We start from the raw sequence: 19,286 nt of genomic DNA on the forward strand, positions 1-19,286 counted from the left end.
ACAGTCCCACCAACAGTGTAAAAGCATTCCTATTTCTCCACATTCTCTCCAGCACCTGTTGTTTCCTGACTTTTTAATGACTGCCATTCTAACTGGTGTGAGATGGTATCTCATTGTGGTTTTGATTTGCATTTCTCTGATGGCCAATGATAATGAGCATTTTTTCATGGGTCTGTTGGCTGCATAGATGTCTTCTTTTGAGAAATGTCTGTTCATATCCTTTGCCTACTTTTTAATGGGGTTGTTTGATTTTTTCTTGTAAATTTGTTTAAGTTCTTTGTAGATTCTGGATATTAGCCCTTTGTCAGATGTGTAGATTGTAAAACTTTTCTCCCATTCAGTAGGTTGCCTGTTCACTCTGATGGTAGTTTCTTTTGCTGTGCAGAAGTTCTTTAGTTTGATTAGATCCCATTTGTCAATTTTGGCTTTTGTTGCCATTGCTTTTGGTGTTTTAGTCATGAATTCCTTGCCCATGCCTATGTCCTGAATGGTATTGCCTAGGTTTTCTTGTAGAGTTTTTATGGTTTCAGGTCTAAGATTTAAGTCTTTAATCCATCTTGAATTGATTTTTGTATAAGGTGTAAGGAAGGGATCCAGTTTCAGTTTTCTACATATGGCTAGCCAGTATTCCCAGCACCATTTATTAAATAGGGAATCCTTTCCCCATTTCTTGTTTTTGTCAAGTTTGTCAAAGATCAGATGGCTTTAGATGTGTGGTATTATTTCTGAGGGCTCTATTCTGTTCCATTGGTCTGTATCTCTGTTTTGGTACCAGTACCATGCTGTTTTGGTTACTGTAGCCTTGTAATATAGTTTGAAGGCAGATAGCATGACTACAGCTTTGCTCTTTTGGCTTAGGATTGTCTTGGCAATGCAGGCTCTTTTTTGGTTCCATATGAACTTTAAAGTAATTTTTTCCAATTCTGTGAAGAAAGTCATTGGTAGCTTGATGGGGATGACATTGAATCTGTAAATTACCTTGGGCAGTATAGCCATTTTCACAATATTGATTCTTCCTATCCATGAGCATAGAATGTTCTTCCATTTGCTTGTGTCCTCTTTTATTTTGCTGAGCAGTGATTTGTAGTTCTCCTTGAAGAGTTCCTTCCCATCCCTTGTAAGTTGGATTCCTAGGTGTTTTATTCTCTTTGAAGCAATTGTGAGTGGGAGTTCACATATGATTTGGCTCTCTATCTGTTATTGGTGTATAGGAATTCTTGTGATTTTTGCACATTGATTTTTGTATCCGGAGACTTTGCTGAAGTTGCTTATCAGCTTAAGGAGATTTTGGGCTGAGATGACAGGGTTTTCTAAATATACAATCATGTCATCTGCAAACAGAGACAATTTGACTTCCTCTTTTCCTAATTGAACACCCTTTATTTCTTTCTCTTACCTGATTGCCGTAGCCAGAAGTTCCAACACAATGTTGAATAGGAGTGATGAGAGAGGGCATCCCTGTCTTGTGCCAGTTTTCAAAGGGAATGCTTCCAGTTTTTGTCCATTCAGTACGATATTGGCTGTGGGTTTGTCATAAATACCTCTTATTATTTTGAGATACATCCCATCAATACCTAATTTATTGAGTTTTTAGCATGAAGGGCTGTTGAATTTTGTCAAAGGCACTTTCTGTATCTATTGAAATAATCATGTGGTTTTTTTCTTTGGTTCTGTTCATCTGATGAATTATGTTTATTGATTTGCATATGTTGAACCAGCCTTGCATCCCAGATACGAAGCTAACTTGATCATGGAGGATAAACTTTTTGATGTGCTGCTGGATTCGGTTTGCCAGTATTTTATTGAGGATTTTTGCATCGATGTTCATCAGGGATATTGGTCTAAAATTCTCTTTTTTTGTTGTGTCTCTGCCAGTCTTTGGTATCAGGATGATGTTGGCTTCATAAAATGAATTAGGGAGGATTCCCTCTTTTTCTATTGATTGGAATAGTTTCAGAAGGAATGGTACCAGCTCCTCTTTGTACCTCTGGTAGAATTCGGCTGTGAATCCATCTGGTCCTGGACTTTTTTTGGTTGGTAGGGTATTAATTATTGCCTCAATTTCAGAACCTGTTATTGGTCTATTCAGGGATTCAACTTCTTCCTGGTTTAGTCTTGGGAGGGTGTATGTGTCCAGGATTTTATCCATTTCTCCTAGATTTTCTAGTTTATTTGCATAGAGGTGTTTATAGTATTCTCTGATGGTAGTTTGTATTTCTGTGGGATCGGTGGTGATATCCCTTTTATCATTTTTTATTGTGTCTATTTGATTCTTCTCTCTTTTCTTCTTTATTAGTCTTGCTAGTGGTCTATCAATTTTGTTGATCTTTCCAAAAAACCAGCTCCTGGATTCATTGATTTTTTGAAGGGTACACCTACGACTTTCTAATCAACCTTGCAAATTGACCGTGAATCTTTGTGTCATTAACAATAAAATGTTTAAGTGATGCAACTGCTCTCATCAAGTTTTTTTTTTTTTTTTTTTTGCCATTTTCTTTCATCCTGAGTAAATCAAACCTTTGATTTTATCAACTTTTATATTAGACAAAGGTAAATTACATTTTTCTTTATATCATGTTCATTACTCTTTTCTACTTATATTTATTATAATTTTTAGTTTCTCTTAGATCTTTGAATCTGTTAAGGTACTACGGGATATTTAAGTATGAAACATTGTACCTTTTCTTGAGGAACTTATAGGCTATAGGAAAATCTTTATTGTTACCAGCTATGAGATTATTAATCTTAACTATTTAAATACAAAAAGGAATACTTAAATATTCATGCCATTTATTAATACTTGAGAGTACTTTATTTTACAAGTAGGGAAAATAATTCTACATCACAATGCAGCTGTAGCAATCATAGAATCCCTTGAATTCAGCTTAGTAGAAATAATAGGTAACAGTCAGTGCCTTGCACATGGTAGATGCTCAAATACTGGTTGCATGGATTATTACGTGCCAGGGACTTTTTATTTATTATCTCCATTTTATAGATGAGGAACTTAAAGGAAAATGAAGCTATTAAGTAAGTTGCCTAAAGTTACACAACAAGGAGAAGAGAACCAAGATTGGAACACAGACAAATTTTGTTTCTAGAACCTGTGTTTTTTTTTTTTTCTTTTTTGAGAGGGAGTCTCACTCTGCCGCCCAGGCTGGAGTGCAGTGGCGCGATCTCGGCTCATTGCAAGCTCCGCCTCCTGGGTTCACGCCATTCTCCTGCCTCAGCCTCCCGAGTAGCTGGGACTACAGGCGTCTGCCTCCACGTCCGGCTCATTTTTTGTATTTTTTTTAGTAGAGACGGGGTTTCACCATGTTAGCCAGGATGATCTCGATCTCCTGACCTCGTGATCCGTCCGCCTTGGCCTCCCCAAGTGCTGGGATTACAGGCGTGAGCCACCGTGCTCGGCGAACCTGTGATCTTAACCATTCCACTGACAATAATAGCAGCACAAGCAATTCATTCACATAAGTTTTTTCTCTCCTGTATTCTTCATTAGGAATAGTGTATTTATTAAAAGGGGACATTGTTGACAATTCATACTCCTAAACTACCAGCTCCTTATATTCCTTCACTCTGCAGAACTGCAGACTAGCATGTCGCCACCTTGAAGGTATTTGATATTCTGCTTCGTTTGGGCTTTTTCATTCAGCCTTCCCCTTTCTCCAACTAGAGGATCCTTTTCTATCATCTTTACCATGACATGCCCAAATCTATTACCTCTAGACCTTCACCCAGTCCATTAGACTGTTCCCGCGTACATGGAATTCCCTGCATGATGTTTCTTTTTTCTTGTTCGTATTAACTTATTACTTGACCTTTTCTTTAAAACTTAAACCTGTCAACTATAGCCATCCCAAAGAGGTACATGACCCAGAGCATAGTGGTGTTGCTTTTCTTTTTCACCCCCTTTGTATTCTCGACCTCTCTCTCTCTCTTTTTGAGTTGGGGTCTCACTCTGTTGCCCAGGCCAGAGTGCAGTGGTGCAATATCACAACTCACTGCAGTGCTGGTGAACACCTGGGCTCAAGCAATCCTCCCACCTCAGCCTCCTGAGTAGCTGGGACCACCACAGGCATGCTGCCATGCCTGACTAATTTTTTTTTTTTTTCAGAGATAGGGTCTCACTATGTTGCCCAGGCTGGTCTTGAATTCCTAGGCTCAAGCAGTCCTCCTGCCTCAGCCTCCCAAAGTGCTGGGATTACAGGTGTGAGCCATCACACACACACATATATTCTCATTTGTAATGTAAATACAATAATATCTGCTTTTCCTGTTTTATATATGTGTAATAAATATAAAATTATAAAATGTATGAAAAAGCACTTTGAAAAGATGTAGAAGCTCAATATTGAAGCAAATAAAGGTAGAGCCTTTGTGGTTGAAGGAAGGGTTGGATGAACCCTGGAGCTATACTTGTTGGCTTCTCTTTTCTGTTAGCAGCCCTGGAGGGATACCATGGAACTGCTCAAATTTCTCAGGGCATGATTTGAAAATTGCTAACTGGATCCAACCTTTTCCTTTTTTTTTTTTTTTTGAAGAGGGAACTGAAACCCAAAGAAACTGGATGAATTAATGTCAAGCAGCTTATAAAAAAGATTTTCCACCTTGCCTCACTTTGTTTTGCATAATGGTTGTAATCAGTAGTATTCTAAACAATCTGTAATTTTTACAACGTTAGCTGAAACTGTTCTTGTAACTGACATTGTGACAATTCCCCAACATTCATTTCACCTCATTCTGTCTCCAAGCCAATTAATATTACTGCATTCCTCATGGCAGTGTTTGGTTCTGGAATGAGCATGTGATCCAATTCTGGCAAGCAAGAGGTAGTTCAAGGAAATCTTTTCTTTCTCTTTAACGAGTCCTAAAATGATACAGTTGCCATATAATACCTGAATTGGCCTCTTGTTAATAGTCTAAGGAAGAGGCCCAAGAATGGAAAGTGGAGACATGAAAATAACTAGTCTATATTGAACTATACTGAGTATCTGGGTCAACCACCCTGCCTAACTTTGTGGTCCCTGTTATAGGATAGTACATTTTCTGATTATTTTGTGGTTTAGTTATGGCTTTCTGATATTTATAGCTAAAGCATCCTGTTACTGACACTTTGTGTTTTTTATTACCAAATATTGTGTTTTGTATAAAATTATGGATATTTAAAACATAAAATGATTGGTTTTATGACATTTATGTCATAATTAACTTTTCCAAGGTCATCTACTACAAAATAAATTTCTTTTGTAGTAGACTCCCTGATTATCTTTTTCCTCCATTCTTCCACAACTCTATCCTAAGGTCTCTGTTTTTTTCAAAGTCTTTCTTTCAGTGAGCTCAGACTTCTTAAATCAACCATTCACTTCATGTGCATGATGGCATACATAGTTTTTCAATCTCACATTTCTCTTAATCTCTGGTTCTATATATTCAGCTACCTGTAGATCATCTCCTTCTGTGACTTACTGTAACTTCAGGGTTAACAGGTCGTACACTGGATTCTTTACTCTCCCATCCACTCTACCTCTGAAAAAAAAAATTCATGCAACTCTCCTTTCAAAGGAAGCCATCTTGCTGCCTGTGAAAATGAATCATCACTGATACACTGAAACTTTATTTGAGGGAATTCATCATGTTCAGCCTTTTGTAATTTGAAAAAAATGTAAATGAAGAACTTTTTAAAGAATAGTTAACAACCTATCATTCAGGCTTAATAATTTGTAGTTTTTGGCTTTTTAAAGAGTCTGTTTCAGGATATTTTCTGTCTCTTATTTTACGTAATTTTAAATATACTTTTTGTCTCTTCCATCAGTGAAGCACACTTTGCATTTCCTTTCCATTTTTATATTTCTTCCTTTCACATTTCATGGTCCCCTTTTCCTTTCTTCCAGTTTCACTCAGTCACTCTAGAATCATCTTTGACTCATTTTTGACTCATCTTTTTCCTTTATTCTCCTTTTCCTTTTTACTTTCCATTTTTCAGTACTATAGACACTCATCATCTCATACCTGGATTAATGTAATAGCCTCTTAGCCGGTGTTCTTTTCTCTAGTTTTTATTCATTCTTTTTGCCAGACTAAGTTTACCAAGATACTGATTTAACTTCTATGTGCCTGACACACAGGAGGTACTTGGTATATGTAGAAGGAATGATAAATAATTCTCCTTTGCCTACCAAATCAAGTCCCAACTTCTTTAATTGGCTTTCCAGAGCTTTCATGATCTGGTCCATTCTACATGTTCAATATTGTTTGCTATTGCTTCTTAACAAGCATCTCCCATTCTATTTTAGCCAAAATTCTTTGTTGCCATTAGTATAATTCTTAGTTCTTTCTGCCTTTTGGTTTTGTTTTTCTCTACATCCCTTCCCATACTTGAAGTGCTTTCTCTCAATGTACTTGTACCAAACAGGGTTGGGCCAGGAAACAGATGGCATGTTGGAATGGTAATTGAGAAAAGATTAATGAATAAGCTATTTACGTAGTTGTAGTCAGAGGTAAGGGAAACTAACAAGGGATGGTGAAGCACCCCACAGATAAAAGTAGTGGGAGAATGATTAACACACCTGTACCAGAAGGGAGAAGGGAATGAAGCAGATGCTGGAATCTGGAAAGAGCTGTAGCTATAGCTGTAGAAGAAAGCCTCAAGGCAGAAGCTGCGGCCTTTTTTTTCTTTTTCTCTTTTTTTAAAGAGACGAGGGTGGGGGGTGGGTTTTTTTTTAAGAGATGGGGGTGGGAGTAGGGGGTCGCTGTGGCACAGTTATTACTCACTGCAGCTTTGAACTCCTAGGCTCAAGTGATCCTCCAGCTTCAGCTTCCCAAGTAGCTAGGACCAGAGGCATACACTATCATGCCTGGCTTATTTTTTTATTTATTTAGAGACAGGGTCTTGTTTCATTGCCCAGTCTAGCTTTGAACTCTTGGCTTCAAGCAATCCTCCCACCTTAGCCTCCCAAATCACTAGGATTAGCTGTGATCTTTGATAAAGATATACAGCTATTGCCAATTTGTGGTCGGTAGGGAGGGAGCTGGTAAAATACCTCATTCTCTTTCTCTTCCTAGCCTACTGATATACTAGTACCTTCCACAGATTTAACCCAATCAGGAGCCAGAAGACAGAGAGTTTGCTGTACCCACAGAGATCAGCCACAGAGGGCACAGTGCAGTGTGGAGAAAGGGTGGGAAGTGAATCAGGAGTGACCAATGAAGGATATCCGGTATACTACTCATTCTTCAAGGCCTAGCTCAAGGTCTACCCCCTTCATTCAAACTTTCATTTATTACTTCAATATATACTAATTGTTCTCTTTGTGCCAGACATCAATTTGTCTGCCTGCTTTTCTAAGAATAGAGCCCTATCTCTTGACTCACGTGGTTACTTTAGCAGTCATTTTATGCAGTGTGCACATCCAAAGGTGGTATTTGAACTAAGACCAATGAGTCCTTTCTCCTGGATTTTGAATTTGGAGTTAGGATATACTTGGGTGAGTTTCTCCCTGGGTGGCTGAAGCTGTAACATGTAGAACTTTGAAGGTTTTAGTAGCCCTGTTTTCTGCTGCTCCTCTTTCAGCTTCCTTTTGGGTTTCCTCCTATCTCAGTTGACTTTATTTCTCACCCTTATATACTGGCTTCTTCTTTAATCTATGAATTTTCCTTAGGATTAAGTCATTTTCCATTTTCTATCCTCTAATAACTCTCTAAGTGATAGTACCTGTTTTTTTTTTTTTTGAGACGGAGTCTCACGCTGTTGCCCAGGCTGGAGTGCAGTGGCACGATCTCAGCTCACTGCAAGCTCCGCCTCCCGGGTTCCCGCCATTCTCCTGCCTCAGCCTCCTGAGTAGCTGGGACTACAGGCGCCCGCCACCGCGCCCGGCTAATTTTTTGTATTTTTAGTAGAGACGGGGTTTCACTGTGGTCTCGATCTCCTGACCTTGTGATCCGCCTGCCTCGGCCTCCCAAAGTGCTGGGATTACAGGCTTGAGCCACCGCGCCCGGCCGATAGTACCTGTTTTTACAGCTTAAATACTATTTTAAAACTACAAAAAATGTTTTAATTTTAGGAAAAATAGAAAATGCTAATCACATAATGAAGAAAATAAAAATTTCCTATAATCTCACCACTCTAATAAATCAACTTATTTCTACAAAAGAGTCAAAAGTTTGTTGTTTATCCAGTTCTTAAGACCTTTAAAAAATGAAGTTGTCAGGATTCTTAATTGCACACTGATTTAGTCAGCAAAGGAATTTATTGAAAAGGCATTGGTCATTTCACATTTGAAAAATGATTACAAACAAGGGAGGTTATGCAGTATCAAAGACCATAGCATAAAACCAGCTTCCACTCTTGAATAGTGTGTATCACAGCTTATATCATCATTGCTGACCATAGTGGATGCTGCTGCTGCTGCTGTATCACTGTCACCTATAGAGCTTGAAGTTACTATACTTCCCTGTCTACCAACAGATGGATTTGCAACAGTCCTTGCTTTTTTGTGATAACTAATCCGATATCCAAGACTGGCGCATCAGATTAGCAGAGCCTGGTCTCATGCTTATAAAGCTGGTACCTGGCATCTTTGCTTCTCTGATAGGCAGTGGGCTCTTAGAATGTAGAAAAACTACCCACTGCCTACCAGAGAAACAAAGATGCCAGGTACTAACTTTATAAGGGAGTTCAGATACTGTGTAGCCAAGACTGCAAATCAGATTATTGAGTATTTAATATAGTCAGTATACACAGAAGAACAGCACAATCAATTGCACACTAATTCAAAAGTTGGTATTTCAAGATCTTAGTGTGTTTGATTGGTATCTACTAAACTTAATGAACATGTAGACTGTAGAACATGTAGAAATGTAGACTGCTTTTACATCCTTCAGTTCTACCCCCCACAGCACTGCCAGAGTTATTTTTCTAAAATGCAAATTTTGTTATGTCATTCTTCTACTCAAAATCCTTCAGTGGTTAATTCCTCATTTTTTTTAGTGTAACATTCAAACTCTTTAGCGTGATATACAAGTCCTTCTCAATATTTGAATCCTGCCAAATTTCTAGCCACAACAACCAATATTCTACTCTGTCCCCTGAAATAACACATTAGCTCCAGTCATATCTTATTAGTTCTGTTTCCCTGAAGAATATCATGCTCTTTCATGTTTCTGTGGCTTTGTGCGTGTAGAACCTTTTGCCTGGAATGCCTACCCCTTTGTTGTCTTCTTTGCAAATTTATCTTTAAAGATTCAGTTCAAATACCACCTTTGCATGTAATACCTTGTTGATACCCCCAGTTTCTTTGTTTTTTTTTTTTTTAATACATTTTTCTAATGTAGCACTCATTACATTGTATTGTAATAATTTCTTACATAATTTTTCCTATTAGAGGCTAATAAATTTGGGAATTGAGATTTCCTTGTTATCTTTTTATCTCAGAAGACGTTTGTTGAATAAATAATGGAAACGGCTGTTCTTCTGGTTAGTTGATTATGTTAGTACACTCCTTTTAAGATTCAAAGTCATGCAGTCAATCTCTTTATGATTGATTAACTTTGCCTGATCCACAACCACAGGTTATGTTCCCACCTTGGCTAATCTTGCAAGGGAACTAGGGAAAATACACTTTAATGGACCAACAGTATTATTTTGATATATGAAATATAACAAATTGTAATTATAGGCTTAAGGATGAACTTTGACACTGTCAGGAAAGTACCTTTTTTAAGTGAAATATGTGTACTGAATTTTCTGTTTAATATGTTTCTTATTAAGGAACTAAAAAAAGCAGCCTCAGACTTGATAAAGTCCAAAGTCACATGTCAATATAAGATGGGAGAAGAAAACATCAATCTAACAATTAAGGAACAAAAATTTCAAGAACTTCAAGAAAGACTCAACATGGTATTTTATTAAATGTATTTGTTTATAACATTAATATTTTCAATAAAACTTACGAGAGTTTCAGGATTATAACACAAAAATGTTCCTTCTTTGCAAAGTCAATATACATAGTTAAAGGTATTATGAATCTGTTTTCTTTTTATTAGATAATTTTTGCCATAGACTTTAGAACAATAAGATTTGGCTAGAACTATTTAATTTCCACTTGAATATGGTTTTGACTAATCTTGTGGTACAATGGTGTTTCCAGGACAGCTTTGGAGATGAGAAATTTTATAGTTTTTAACATTTACAAGTGTGCACCAACTTATGTTGGTATATAATATCTTCTTCAGTTCACTGAAGTCACTGTTTAAACCACAAACAAATGTGGATACTTTGGGCTGGGTGCAGTGGCTCATGCCTGTAATCCCAGTGCTTTAGGAGGCCGAGGTGGGTGGATCACTTGAGGTCAGGAGTTCAAGACCAGCTTGGCCAACATGGTGAAACCCCATCTCTGCCAAAAATGCAAAAATTAACTGTGCATGTTAGTAGGCATCTGTAATCCCAGCTACTTGGGAGGCTGAGGCATGAGAATCCACTTGAACCTGGGAGGAAGAGGTTGCAGTGAACCAAGATCACACCACTGCACTCCAGACTGGGTGATAGAGCAAGACAGTCTCAAAACAAACAAACAAAAAAACAAATGTGGGTACTCTGGGGGTAGTAATAGGTCATAATACTCCAAAGTTTGTTTAGTACTGAATTGAATGTAGAATTTGCTGAATTTTCTATCATAACTTTAAAACTATTCAAATTTTAAAGGAACTGGAATTAAATGAGAAGATTAATGAAGAGATTACACGTATTCAAGAAGAAAAACAGGTAAGCCATCATAAGACATTTGGAAGTCAGTAAATATTCTAAAAATCAGATAAAATGTGAAAAATAAATTAAGTGGATCATGCATAGCACATAGTAGGCACTCAGTTAATGTGTATTAAATATACATGTGTATACTTTTAAAAATCAGTCTCAATATACTTTCATTAAAAATACCTTAATTTTTTCCTTGATAGATTAGACCAGTTATACCCTACCAGATAATTATTGAAGTTTATTTATGTGTAGTGCATATTTTTTCAGGACATTATATTCTCATTTGTCTATTTGATGCTTATAATTATTCCATTTTTTAAAAGATGTGTAAAAGAATATTCCTCTTCTTTCTTTTTTCTCTTCTGCTTTTCCTCCATTTGACTCTGAATGTATGCCATGACACCCTAGCCCATTATGACATTTTATAATATTATACCTTATATGACATTTTAGTAGTGATATGTTTACTGTTGGGGGGTTGGTAGCCAACAAATGTTTATTTTAGTTTTGAATTATTCACATGTGTCTTAGAATCCACAGTTTATTCCAAAAAACTTTGTTAATTATTTGAGGGACTCTTGAAAATAATGTAATAGAAATTATTTTAGATACCATTAGATGTGTCATTAGTTTAATATAAAGTATTGAAATTAAACTATAAATACAATGAGGAAACTAGAAAATGTATGTGAAGAATGAGCTTAGAAACACACCTACTATCTTAAAACTTTTAAATTGATATATCATATTTGTGTATTTTCAAAGGATATCATCATTTCTTTCCAACATATGCAGCAGTTACTTCAGCAACAAATTCAAGCTAATACTGAAATGGAGGCAGAATTGAAGAGGCTAAAAGAAAATAATCAGGTTCTATCTATCTATCTATCTATCTATCTATCTATCTATCTATCTATCTGTGTTTTAGTATATTTTCATCTAATTAACTTCCCCTGTTTAGTTTATTCTTCTGTCCAGTTTTATTGAAATTATTTTGAATGCTAGGGGTAAGATATTGACTTCCTTCATCAACTTGTTTTCAGTGTCTAAAGTAATGAACATATATTATTCAACATTTATGTCACTAGTGAAATGTTAAATTTTATCAAGTATCCGACTTCATTTTACAAAGTGAAAAATCCACTCTGTTACAACAGAATGAATAGGATTTTTTTTTTTCCTTAGAATTGTGGTCACAATCCAACACTGAAAATAAAAGGCGAAAGTGTCAACTGCAGTTTAAGAGAGCATTCAGCCAGCTCTCAGAAGTTTGGGGTAGATTTCTCTTCACAGGATAGTGATAAAATTGGCACGGTTACCACAATAATCACCTCATCATCCTCTTTCCAATATATATAAGAAAATGACTGGGAAGGAGAAGACATTGTTGGCCATTGATAATTTGGGAGTGCAGTGTTCAAAAAGAGAGGCTTTTTCTCTTACATCCCTAGCAGAGGCCGGTGCATTTCCCCTTATGAAGCTAAATGAAGAAATGTACAAGAAAATCTCTTATAGGGATTGAGATACAAGAAGTGGAGACTGCCATTTGTTCCCTGGCTAGATGCTTGAAATGCTGTTGAAAGGTGAAGGTCCACTCTAGTGTTACCAGTAGAGTAAAATGTGGTAAGCTCATGTGGAAGCGGTTGGCATATGTTTCTTTTCTTTTCTTTTCTTTTCTTTTCTTTTCTTTTCTTTTCTTTTCTTTTCTTTTCTTTCTTTCTTTCTTTTTTTGAAATGGAGTCTTACTCTGTCACCCAAGCTGGAGTGCAGTGGCATGATCTTGGTTTGGTTCACTGCAACCTCCACCTCCTGGGTTCAAGTGATTCTCCTGCCTCAGCTCCCGAGTAGCTGAGATTACAGGTGCCCACCACCACAGCCAGCTAGGCATAGGTTTCTTGAAGTTTGGAAGTTCGCCAAGAACATATCAACTGATGCCCAGTTTTGGTCTACAAGTTTCAAAAAGAAAAGTCTTTAGAGTAATCTGTGCCAGTGGAGCTTGAAGTGTATTATTCTTAAAAAACCTTAGTGGTTATTTGGCTTAACATGAAGGAACCATGGAGATTAGTGGAGGAGCAGGAACTGCCCTGTATGCCACTGGGCCAAGTGATGGGATGTCCAATTCAGAAAAGGGGTTGGGGGTATGTTCCACTGGGGTGGCCAGTAGAAGATACTTCTATCCTTCTGAAGGGGTTCGGGGTAAAGCTGAACATTTCCCATGAAAACTACAATTACCTCCCACATAAAAACTACCGTCAGTCAAGGCCAGGGCCAGTTTCATGAGTATGTGACCAGTGCACTGGCATCATAGGGATCCAGACTCAGAAGGGCCTCCTGCTTCAGGTTTAATGTTTCATGGTCACTGTCTTGAAGATTTTATTTTGAATTTACATTTTGTAAATGAAGTCTAATGGTAATGAAGCATGTGCTAGGGGCTTAGATCTTCAGCTCAGGTATTGTCTCCATTACTTCTCAGTACTGGTTCTTGGCTGCTGGCTCTTCCACCCTCTGGGGACCTACATCCTGCTTTGCCTCCTACTCCTGGTTCCTGTCCTGCCACTGGTGTAGTTTGATTGGGTCACATTTGCGGGGAAAGGTCTGTGTTCTACTGTTGACCTTCACTCTTTGGTTAGGGTGTAGGTGCAGGTGGGGAGGGTCTAGGTGGGGTGCCTATACCCCACAGTATTTTGGGGTAAGGCATAACAACAGTTGTCTTTGTAGCAGGTTGGCAGTGCCTTAAAATGTTAGGCAGGTGACTTGGTGGGAGTGTGCAGGGAGGATGAATCCCCAGTCCAGGTACTGAGTGCATACCTCCTGGCAGTTGCAGTCTCTTGAGAGTCACCCATTTGCCATGGGTTGGAGTGAAGGGCCCACGGGAAGGGAAGAATTCACTTCCCCACCCATGTCCAGGACATAGTAGATGGGTCTAGCCGCTGGCAGGACAGGGACCCTGGTAGCTGTTGGCTCTCAGTCATGCTGAGTTGTGTGATGAGGCCCTTAGGCACGTTATGAGGGTCTGCATTTGCCTGGTGAGTATCCCCAAGCCTAGGGGATCATGATATTAAATAGAAAATAAAAAGCACCATGACAAATTGAAAGAGAGAGAGGGGCTGCAAAGAAGGGAAAAAATTTTATATTTTAGTACCTTTAGTAGCACTTTTTTCCCTGTGGTTTTCATTTTGTACCAGGCCCAACAAATTATGCAGAGTCTATCATTGAATGGAACCAAATTGAACCTCAGCAATGCAAAATTTATTAATATCTCCTCACCGTTGATGTTCTATGGCTTATCATGTAACGAAAGTTTTGCCTTCCTTATTTCTCTTATGTGTCCCAAATACTATAGAAGAGGGAGGGAGGGGTGGTATCCTATCGTCAGACCTCTCCCTTCTTTTAATCCATTCACCTATTCCAATATAAGACTAGCAAAAAAAGTTTCTCTGAAAGTCCAGCTGTTAGCAAGTACTCACCTCCCATCTCCCCTGCCCACTCTGTAGTTAGATAACTGGAACTATTTCTCTAATGTGTTGAATCTTCTCCCAAGCAACATATGATATAATTTAACTAGGTTCTTTATGAATAGCTGTTACCAAGAGCATCTTCTAATCCAAATAAATGAGTTGAAACATAGATTTTTAGGCCAAACAAAATATTAACGATCATCTAATCCAACCATTTTGTTTAATGAAAAGAGAGACTCAGAAAATGTAGGCAGTGTGGTTCAAAGCCTCAAAATTAGTGATAAAATTAGGATTAAATCTGTTGTGATTCTAATCCAGCACTATTTCTACAACATACTGTTAAGATATTTTTCCTAGATCTATGAGAGCTTATCTAGCAATTTTGTTAGATCAATTATACTAAGATCATAACTCGTAACTTGCCTCTTCATAATGCTGAATTCTACAGAGCCTATATATAGTTATGTGTTTCTCTGAGTTAATGGTGACTATAAATATAATTCCAGGATCTTTTGACTATGACTACCAATCATTAGATAATCAAATGCCTCTCTCTATTTCCCTCAAATGCCTTTCTCTTTAACTGCCACAAGTATTACCTGAACCTTGATAGTACATAGAGAAGCTAGATTTTGTAAACTAAAATTTTAAAGTATTGTCAAAAACAGGATAGAATTGTCAGCTTTTTATTTTGATAAGTAAAGATATTAAGAATGCAAACAATACAATCTATCATTACTATCATATTATGAAAGAGAACATTTTAACATCAAACATATATTAAGGATATAATCTCAGAATAAAGGATAGTCCTTTATAAGAAAAGGCATTTGATGACCTTATATTGACATTTTTTGCCTTGGACTAGTGAATATTTTGTCATGGATATTGTCGGCAGACTGATATCTGAGAACCACTGAAATATAGCGTAACAAAATATTAATGTTGAACTGTTGCTGAGGTTTATGCTGCATAGATATCTCAAGTGTTTTCTTGAGGAGCATTCTCATTCCACCTGTACTAAAAGGGATCATTACTCTTGATAATGGCCAACTGTTTTTCGGTGCTCTGCAATCATGCTGTCATCTGTCTTACTTTTCTAGTAGTAAAATTTAGAGCACAGAAAGCTAAATTCTCATGATAGGAAATATTTTCTATTGTGATTTAGTTATAGATTAGTCCAGTTATACACATAGTTATGTTCCTATAGTCATAGTATTAACAAGAATAATTTACTTATTTTTTTCCATAGTATTTTTTCATAGTATTAACTAGGATCATTTAGTTAGTTTTTGGAAGATTAAAGCATTAGCAAATGGTTTCACTTTGAATTTTCACAATATCCATTTTTTTCAGAGATGGTTTTCAAAAGAGAGGCATTTGCATTATCTAAGTTATTGGTAGTCATAGTCAAAAGATCCTGGAATTATATTGACAGTCGCCATTAACTCAGAGAAACACATAACTGTATATTTATGACTACCCTAGACTCTGTAGAATTCAACGGTACATAAGTACTGGACTTAGAGCTCATGAAGGGGCAAGTTAGGAGTTGTGGTCTTAATATAGCTGATCTAACAAAATTACTAGATCAGCTCTCTCTGTTATCCAGATGCAAAATATTCCAAATAATTTCCTAATAGAATATAGGAATATAGCCAAAAGGCCAGGAAACAATCCCTGATAGAATATAAACTCCATGGCCCAGCGCAGTGGCTCACACCTGTAATCCCAGCACTTTGGGAGGCAGAGGTGGGTGGATCACCTGAGGTCGGGAATTTGAGACCAGTCTGATCAACATTGTGAAACAACATCTCTACTTAAAAATACAAAATTAGATGGGCATCGTGGCATATACTGGTAATCCCAGCTACTCAGGAGCCTGAGGCAGGAGAATTGCTTGAACCCAGGAGGCGGAAGTTGCAGTGAGCTGAGATTGCACCATTGCACTCCAGCCTGGGCAACAAGAGTGAAGCTCTGTCTCAAAAAAAAAAAAAAAAAAAAATATATATATATATATACACACACACACACACACACACACACACATATATATACACACACACACACACATATATATACTCCATAAGGACAGCAACATTTCCACTGATGTAGCATAAAAGCCTAAAACAGTGTGTGGCACATCATAGGAGCTCATTAAATTTTAAATTTTAAACTAAATTTTCTTTTTTTTTTAATTTATTTTTTATTATTATTATACTTTAAGTTCTAGGGTACATGTGCATAACGTGCAGGTTTGTTACATATGTATACTTGTGCCATGTTGCTGTGCTGCACCCATCAACTCGTCAGCACCCACCAACTCGTCATTTACATCGGGTATAACTCCCAATGCAATCCCTCCCCCCTCCCCCCTCCCCATGATAGGCCCCGGTGTGTGATGTCCCCCTTCCCGAGTCCAAGGGATCTCATTGTTCAGTTCCCACCTATGAGTGAGAACATGCGGTGTTTGGTTTTCTGTTCTTGTGATAGTTTGCGAAGAATGATGGTTTCCAGCTGCATCCATGTCCCTACAAAGGACACAAACTCATCCTTTTTTATGGCTGCATAGTATTCCATGGTGTATATGTGCCACATTTTCTTAATCCAGTCTGTCACTGATGGACATTTGGGTTGATTCCAAGTCTTTGCTATTGTGAATAGTGCCGCAATAAACATATGTGTGCATGTGTCTTTAGAGCAGCATGATTTATAATCCTTTGGGTATACCCAGTAATGGGATGGCTGGGTCATATGGTACATCTAGTTCTAGATCCTTGAGGAATCACCATACTGTTTTCCATAATGGTTGAACTAGTTTACAATCCCACCAACAGTGTAAAAGTGTTCCTATTTCTCCACATCCTCTCCAGCACCTGTTGTTTCCTGACTTTTTAATGATCGCCATTCTAACTGGTGTGAGATGGTATCTCATTGTGGTTTTGATTTGCATTTCTCTGATGGCCAGTGATGATGAGCATTTTTTCATGTGTCTGTTGGCTGTATGAATGTCTTCTTTTGAGAAATGTCTGTTCATATCCTTTGCCCACTTTTTGATGGGGTTGTTTTGTTTTTTTCTTGTAAATTTGTTTGAGTTCTTTGTAGGTTCTGGATATTAGCCCTTTGTCAGATGAGTAGATTGCAAAAATTTTCTCCCATTCTGTAGGTTGCCTGTTCACTCTGATGGTAGTTTCTTTTGCTGTGCAGAAGCTCTTTAGTTTAATGAGATCCCATTTATCAATTTTGGCTTTTGTTGCCATTGCTTTTGGTGTTTTAGACATGAAGTCTTTGCCCATGCTTATGTCCTGAATGGTACTACCTAGGTTTTCCTCTAGGGTTTTTATGGTGTTAGGTCTAACATTTAAGTCTCTAATCCATCTTGAATTAATTTTCGTATAAGGAGTAAGGAAAGGATCCAGTTTCAGCTTTCTACTTATGGCTAGCCAATTTTCCCAGCACCATTTATTAAATAGGGAATCCTTTCCCCATTTCTTGTTTCTCTCAGGTTTGTCAAAGATCAGATGGCTGTAGATGTGTGGTATTATTTCTGAGGACTCTGTTCTGTTCCATTGGTTTATATCTCTGTTTTGGTACCAGTACCATGCTGTTTTGGTTACTGTAGCCTTGTAGTATATAAACTAAATTTTCTTAATGAATGAAAGATGAACATGAATAAACTCATAGTCTTTCCGAGTTTAGATATTGCCTGGTCAGGACTTCTAGTTAAACATGTTTAACCCCACATTACGTATTTTTGAAACTGCAATAAAATGACACTAATTATATCCACAAGGACAAGGAAATGGGGAGGAAACAGTAATAGTACTAAAAAGTGGGAACCAGACAGACAACGGTAATTTACTTAGCACAAGAGAAGTAGAAACGAAATCAAAGATGCAGAAATGGTCAGGATTTGCAAGTATCACAACTGAAGCCAGAAACTAGATCTATGTAAGAAGTCATTGCAACCCCATATTCTCTTTCCCATCCTGCACAAGTAGACACTGCTCCTCTCCTACTTTGCAGAAGATTGGAAGTTTCTGTTGTAGAATCTGAGGGACAGCTGAAGTTTGCGGGGAAGGGGATCTAGTGGTTTGCTGGAGCCAGCTTTTGCCAGTGGGAGCTGGTTGTTAGATATTAAGGAATTTTGTGAACTGGTTGTTAAACCAATGGTAGTTTGAAATTAACTATGATGTGAATATTTAACATGAATGAAAAATGGCAAATGCTTCAAATCAGGCTTTTTTATTTTTTATTTTTTGAGAGCTAGTTTATCAGTTTACTACTAAGAGTATGATATTGACAAGAGGTTGGAAAGTCTGAATTCTGAATGGTGAGACCTTCCAGCCCAGTATCCTCATTTAGAGGGCAGCTAGCCTAATTCCCCAGCAGAAAAATGGAAGATTCCTTTCAGGGGAAACTAATCTGCCCAAAAGAAAAGACTAACTGATACAGTTAAGCTTTCCCAGTGAAATAGCTCAGCCAGATCCATCCACAGTGAAACCTACCATTTGACAAAACTTTCAGCTGGTATTTTAATACCTCATTTTAAAATATGAATAAGTAGTTAAGGATTACTGGACATTTGGAGAAAGCCTCTGATATGGCTTAGATATTTATCCACCCAAATCTCATGTTGAGATGTAATCCCCAATGTTGGAGGTGGGGCCTGGTGGGAGGTGTGTGGGTCATGGAGGCGTATTCCTCATGGCTTGGTGCTGTCCTCAGGATAGTGAATGAGGATAGTGAATGATCTCATTTTCACGAGATCTGGTTGTTTAAAAGTGTGTGGCACCTGCCTGCCTCGCTCTTGCTCCTGCTTTCACCATGTGATATGCAAGCTCCCACTTCACCTTCCACCACAAGTAAAAGCTTCCTTAGGCCTCGCCAGAAGCAGATGCCAGTGCTATGCTTCCTGTACAGCCTGCAGAACCATGGGCCAATTAAACTTCTTTTCTTATAAATTACCCAGTCTCAAGTATTTCTTTAGCAATGCAAGAACAACCTAATACAGCCTCCAATATGAAAAACTGACAAAACAAATAGGATAATGAAAAAACCTTGTAGAAACT

General features: G+C 37.7%; 2 protein-coding genes across 2 annotated transcripts in view; one reads left to right on the top strand and one right to left on the bottom strand.

Moving 5' to 3' along the window:
* CCDC73 (coiled-coil domain containing 73) overlaps positions 1–19,286 on the top strand; it is a 167,872-nt gene that overhangs the window by 109,013 nt on the left and 39,573 nt on the right. Inside the window, exons 10-12 of the mRNA XM_050759024.1 lie at positions 9,770–9,898; positions 10,703–10,762; positions 11,522–11,626. Coding sequence (XP_050614981.1) covers positions 9,770–9,898; positions 10,703–10,762; positions 11,522–11,626 — 294 coding nt within the window. The remainder of the gene's footprint in view (positions 1–9,769; positions 9,899–10,702; positions 10,763–11,521; positions 11,627–19,286) is intronic.
* EIF3M (eukaryotic translation initiation factor 3 subunit M) overlaps positions 1–19,286 on the bottom strand; it is a 116,237-nt gene that overhangs the window by 37,937 nt on the left and 59,014 nt on the right. The gene's annotated exons all lie outside the window — the stretch shown is intronic.

This window comes from Macaca thibetana, chromosome 14 (genome assembly GCF_024542745.1).
Source record: "Macaca thibetana thibetana isolate TM-01 chromosome 14, ASM2454274v1, whole genome shotgun sequence".
In the NCBI taxonomy this organism is placed as follows: Eukaryota; Metazoa; Chordata; class Mammalia; order Primates; family Cercopithecidae; genus Macaca; species Macaca thibetana.